Source organism: Gekko japonicus, unplaced genomic scaffold (assembly GCF_001447785.1).
Source record: "Gekko japonicus isolate JY-2015 unplaced genomic scaffold, Gekko_japonicus_V1.1 scaffold875, whole genome shotgun sequence".
NCBI lineage: Eukaryota > Metazoa > Chordata > Lepidosauria > Squamata > Gekkonidae > Gekko > Gekko japonicus.
In genome coordinates this window covers 170,783-176,419 of record NW_015169200.1, presented here as the reverse complement: position 1 = coordinate 176,419, position 5,637 = coordinate 170,783, and the positions used below count along the sequence as shown (strand labels likewise).

Here is a 5,637-nt window from a genome sequence, read left to right as displayed (position 1 = left end):
CTTAAAGAAAATTCTTGGGAACTTAAAATTTGCCTCCACGGACCACATCCTACAGTTTTCTTTGCCTCTGGTGTAACTGTGGTATCCAAAATGCCCTGACATACTTCAACGTAATAAATATTCCAAGATCATCAGTAAAGCGGGCGTCTGGTTCCCACAGAACTGGCATGACTTAACCTCTCCTTTCCTCCACTTTGCCCCCACCGACTGCCGACCTGCTCTCAGCTTTTGATCCAGTGGTCTCAAAAGAAAAGCTGCAAGTGTTGGGGGTACAGACCACGGCACTAAGAAAAGAGCATAACATTGGGTGTTATTTAAAACAGGGAAAACGCTCTGAATCTGTTCAGATTCTCTTCAGACCAAACTGCCTATAGTATGTACCAAAGACAATTTTGGTGCCCCGTCTGACCTTGACTCTTCTTTCAACGTTCAGACGGTAAGGACCCCCCCCCCCCGGTTGCATTTGAAGCTCAAAGACTTTGGCCACCCAATGAGAAGGGAGCACTCCCTGGAGAAGAAGACCCTGATGCTGGGAAAGAAAGAAGACGGGGACGGCAAAGGATGAGACGGTTGGACAGTGTCACAGATGCAACAAACAAGAAATTGAGCAAACTTGAGAGGACGGCGGAAGACCGGAGGGCCTGGCGGGATCTGGTCCATGGGGTCGCGAAGAGTCGGACTCGACCGTACAACTGAACAACAACAACAACAACAGTGTTCTCTCCCCACACCCTCATGAGAGGGGTTTTGTGTCCATTCCACCACAGGTTCTTTCACCATAACCCCTCGGAAGGTCAGTCTTTTTCTGATCATTAAGGTCAAACGTTCCCTTTTACCCCACTGCTATCAAAACAAACCGACAAAGGTTATAGGATACACCAACACTGGGGACTTCGTTTCTTTGTGTGTCCTCGCAATTGTAGTGACTCCAGTTAAGAAAGCCCGCCAAAGTTTCATGAGCCATGTCATCGTTCCGACGCTTTAGCTCTTTTCCTGACCTTATTTTTTTTTTCTCTCGAGAGCCAAGGAAGACAAAGGCGGGAGACGGAAGAGGGGGCGGGCTGAACGAACCCTCCGTTTTGTTTCCTCGCCCAACCAAGCCGCGGCTGGCTTGCCCAAACGGGCACGATTTGGGAGACTGCTCTTGACAGGACATGAGCCCGGCTGTGAGGGGGGAGAGCGGGGCTGCTCGGCCCCAAGCGAGGCACCGAAACCTCGCGGTATCCCTGCCGTCTTATGTCCATCAACAGTCGGTGAGCTTGTGTCCTGAGCTGCCTGGATTGTGAAACTCGGATTTCACTGCTGACAGGGGCGGAGGCCCTTTAGGCCGACGAGTCCTTGGAATGAGGGACCGATTCCGCCAGGCCGAGGTACTCCAGGTTCTCCGCGGTCGGCGTCGTGGCGAAGCTGTTTGTGGAGGCGGCGGCGGCGGCAGCAGAGGCGGGAAACAATTCCGCCAGGTGGCTCATGGGGGTCTCCTGGTTCCAGTAATAAAGGTTGTCGAAGGCCTGCGGCAAGGGGCCAGCCACAGGGAGGTTGCGCGGGGTCAGATACTCCGGGTTCTCCACCACGTTGGGGAAGCTGCTGTGGAAGGTGCTCTTTGGTTCCTTGATGAGCCCGTTCTTGCCCAGATGGCCTTTCGGCTTTTCCAGCGTGGATCCCGGCGTACGCAGGCTTTTGCCGGGTGAGAGGCTGTTCTCCAGCTGGTTCACATATTCTGCGGGGGGAAGGGGGAAAAGCCAAAAGGAATGTTCAGCGTTCAAAAGTTTACTACAGTCATAAGACCAGTCACAATAAATGCAGATAAAAACGGACAATTTTAAAATGAATAAATACATAAAAGGTATGGGGATATATGTGTAAAAGACACACTCGTGTCATTAATTTATTTCCCAGCAACTGACGTTTCCTTCATCAAGTGATACCGCTTTTTGAGTGCTATCACACAGAATTTTGCTACTGCATATGATATAGTTCTATGGCTATCACCTAATAGATATACCCAAAGGGTTTCAGGACTAAAATCTATATAATACTGTAATGGTTTAAATCTGCAGAGTAATGGAATAATTAATTGTAGCCTTTCTTCTTGATAGAATTCGCAGTGCAAAAGTATATCTCTGATAGATTCAACCACTTTATTTGAACAGGGACAGCAACGCTGCTGCAAGGGGTAGGTGGGAGAACCTTCCATACAAAACTGCGGAGGGAAATGCATCAAACCGTGCTCTAGAGAAGGCCCATCTGCATCTTTCATTTGTAATATCCGAAAGATATGGGGACATAGTGTACCTCAATTCTTTTCTTAAGCTTTGATAATTTAAAGGAAGTATTGCTTTGTCATTTTGGGACTCTATATCAATTAACCTTTGGGTGATCAGGTTTTTGCTTTGTTGAGTCCCATATCAAACAGGCCTGCTGGGTACAAGCCAATCCGCTTAATTTTATCAGCTATCTTTGAGCACCATGTAGGATAACGGTCAGAAGCTAACAACAGGGGAATTAAACCCCCAAAAGGAATGGAAAAGGGCAAGCTGTGGAAGCCGATCAAGAACAGGCCCGTAGCTAGGATTTTGTGGCTTGTGGGGTAATTTTTTTTTCCTGGTGGGGCCGAAGTTCTCGGCACAGAAAGAAAAGCCAGAATTCTGAGGATTAGGACTCAGGTACTCTTCTCCCTCTAAGTCTTCTCGAGCTGTCTGTTCTACATAGACGTTCTTATGCCAGCAATCACCCTTAGCCTATTAACCATTTAGCCAGCAGAAAGCTGTGACCAGGATAAAATCTCTAAACTGCAAGCTGCTGACCACTTGAGATGACAGTTCTCAGCTGCTGCAAGTTAATCACTTCTGCCAAACGCAGCAACAGTTCTGAGAACAGGCCGGCAGCTGGGAGTGATGACTTCTATAGTCAAGAAAGCTAACACTGAGGCAGAAAAGCTCTCTTAAAGGAGGCCAGTTTCTTGAGACAGAGTTAGAAGGGATCCTAGAGGTCATCTACTCCAACCCTCTTGTTCAGTGCGGGAATTAGTCGACTACAGCACCCTGCTCTGCTTAAAGGACTGCACGCCTTTAAAAAAAAGTTTTGAAATGACTGGAAAAAGCATTCACAGGAGAAATTCTTGTGGGGCTGTGCCTTGAAGAAAGGGGGCAGAGCCCCCCCCCCAAGCCCCACCGTAGCTACGGGCCTGATCCAGGACCATCTCCTGTATATCCCCATGCGCCAACTGCAGTCCTCAGGCAGCCCCCCTCTGGCTGTCAGGTAGCCCAGCTGGCATCCACCATAGCCTGAACCTTTTCCACTGGAGCTCCCACTTTGTGGAACCAACTTGGGGGGGGGGGTTTGAAATATTCAGGAGGGGCATCAAGGCCATTTTATTTGCAAGGGCTTTTAATGGGGTGAAGACCACAAGGGGAGGTGGTTTATTTTGTACATTTTTAAGGGTTGTGCTTGCAATTATGATGTGTAAGCCACCATGAGGAGAGACAGGGCATCCATGTTTTACCTAATAATCGCTCAGCAACTTTCATTCCCCCTGTTCTCGACAACTCATGACTGACATACTTAGAAAACAAAAAGTCAGTCAAGAGGACTAGAAACTTTCTTTAGAAACAAAACTAAGCCTGCATCCATTTGGTTGCCCATGCCTTTGGTTGCCCGTGCATTGAATAAATTTTATTCCATTGATTTATATCCCATCCTTTTCCCCAGTGGGGACCCAAAGGAGCTTACCACTTCATTCTTCTCCATTTTATCCTCTCAACAACCCTGTGAGGTAGGTTAGGCTGAGAGCGTGCGACCAGCCCAAGGTCACCCAGCGAGCTTCCATGGCACGTCGGGGGGGGGGGATTCAAACCTGGGTCTCCCAGATACAAGACCGACACTCTTAACCACTACACCACACTGGCAGTCATACATATCAAAAATTAACTTGTACCTGGAACAACTCCACAAGGTACAGGTGAACTGTAGTTCTTAGCTTCCAGGCTCTCGTTTTCACTCATCGAAGCACTGGTAGGGTCTTCGCTGTAGCGCTGTAGCGTGATAGGCTCCTGCAGCAGCAGCGGCGGCATCCACAGCGACTTCCTGCCTGCGTAGTCGTCCTCCAGGGCGCAGAGAGGGATGGGTTCTAAGTGTTCCGGGAGATCTGGGCCCAGGTAAGGATTCTGAGCCTCTGCCTCCGCCTCCTCTGTGTGCGCCTGAGTTTCTGTGGCACTCTGGAGGGAAACATAGGGATGCAGGGGTCATTTCCTGCAGGAGTGCACAGGAGCGGAGCTCCGGCAGTATAGAGCCCAGGGGGTGGGCACATGCAACAAGTCCCGCCCCCTGCTCCCAGCAGCCCTCAGTCAGAGCAAGAAGCAGCCAGCCCCCCCCCCCCCGGACCCCAGTTCAAAACAGTCCAGTGGAACCTTTAAGATCAAGTTTTATTCAGGTACAAGCTCTCCCTCCTCTGCGAGGACAGATCTGCACCCTCCCCCCAATAGCTAGCAATCCAAAACAGTCCAGTGACACCTTTAAGACCAAGTTTTATTCAGGTACAAGCTCTCCCTCCTCTGCGAGGACAGATCTGCACGTTCCCCCTCCCCCCAATAGCTAGCAATCCAAAACATTCCAGTGGAGCCTGAGCGGTGGGTGTTGCCTTCTGACACATGTCTGGTGATGACAGGCGGTGCGGCACATGCAAACGAGTTATGCTAATGAGTTATGCTAATGAGCTCCTGCGCCTCTTTTTCTACGAAATGATCCCTGGAGGGATGCATCAGCGATGGATTTGCCCGTGGCGAAATCATGAGGCTCAGTAACTGGGTCCTCTGATTTGAAAAAGGCAAGCTGAGAGACAGCCGTCTCAGCCCAGAAGAGAGAAAGAGCAAAGATCCAAGGAAGACTTTAGGGCCATTTCGTAGCCTGTGCCTGAGTGGAGGAGGACGTCTGGAATTTTGTAACTCGTCCCTGCAGTGGCGTCTGCCACCCAGCTGGCAGCTACACAGCAAAGGGGACAGCCGGGAACGGATGAGCGCATTCCATCATGCCCGTGAGCACCCGAAAGGAGAGAGGAGCAGAGCGCACTGGAAGCCCAGAGCGGCCAAGAGACAAGCCGGCTTTGCCCAGAGCATCCGAGCTTTGTGCTTACTCTGGTGGAGGGGATCCTGGATCGGTAGTCGGACGACATCTCGGCACTGAAGAAGCCCTGGTGGGGGACCAGGTACTCTTCGGCATCCACCAGATCCTGCATGTCCTCCTCTTCCAGCAAAGTGCGGTAGAAAGCGCTGTCTATGGGACTGGCCAGGCCCATCGCATCGTCGTTCTGTCAAGGAAGGGCAACCATGACATCAGTCATTATGCAGGCTTAAAATAAAAAAATAACATTTATTTATAGAAGAAGAAGAGGAGATTGGATTTATACCCTCCGGCCCTTCACTACCCGAAGGAGTCTCAGAGCGGCTGACAAACTCCTTTCCCTTCCCCTCCCCACAACAGCCACCCTGTGAGGTAAAAGAAGAAGAGGAGATTGGATTTATACCCCGCCCTTCACTACCCAAAGGTGTCTCAGAGCGGCTTACAAACTTCTTTCCCTTCCCCTCCCCACAACAGACACCCTGTGAGGTAGGCGGGGCTGAGAGAGCTCTGACAGAAACCGCT

General features: G+C 50.4%; 1 protein-coding gene across 1 annotated transcript in view; it reads right to left on the bottom strand.

Annotated features, from left to right (window-relative positions):
• Nucleotides 1-652: 652 nt before the first annotated feature.
• The window catches only part of ERBB2 (erb-b2 receptor tyrosine kinase 2), a 110,362-nt gene continuing 105,377 nt past the window's right edge, over nucleotides 653-5,637 (bottom strand). Inside the window, exons 25-27 of the mRNA XM_015416334.1 lie at nucleotides 5,129-5,302; nucleotides 3,935-4,214; nucleotides 653-1,717 (exon numbers count right to left, since the gene is read on the bottom strand). Coding sequence (XP_015271820.1) covers nucleotides 1,323-1,717; nucleotides 3,935-4,214; nucleotides 5,129-5,302 — 849 coding nt within the window. The 3' untranslated portion in view covers nucleotides 653-1,322. The remainder of the gene's footprint in view (nucleotides 1,718-3,934; nucleotides 4,215-5,128; nucleotides 5,303-5,637) is intronic.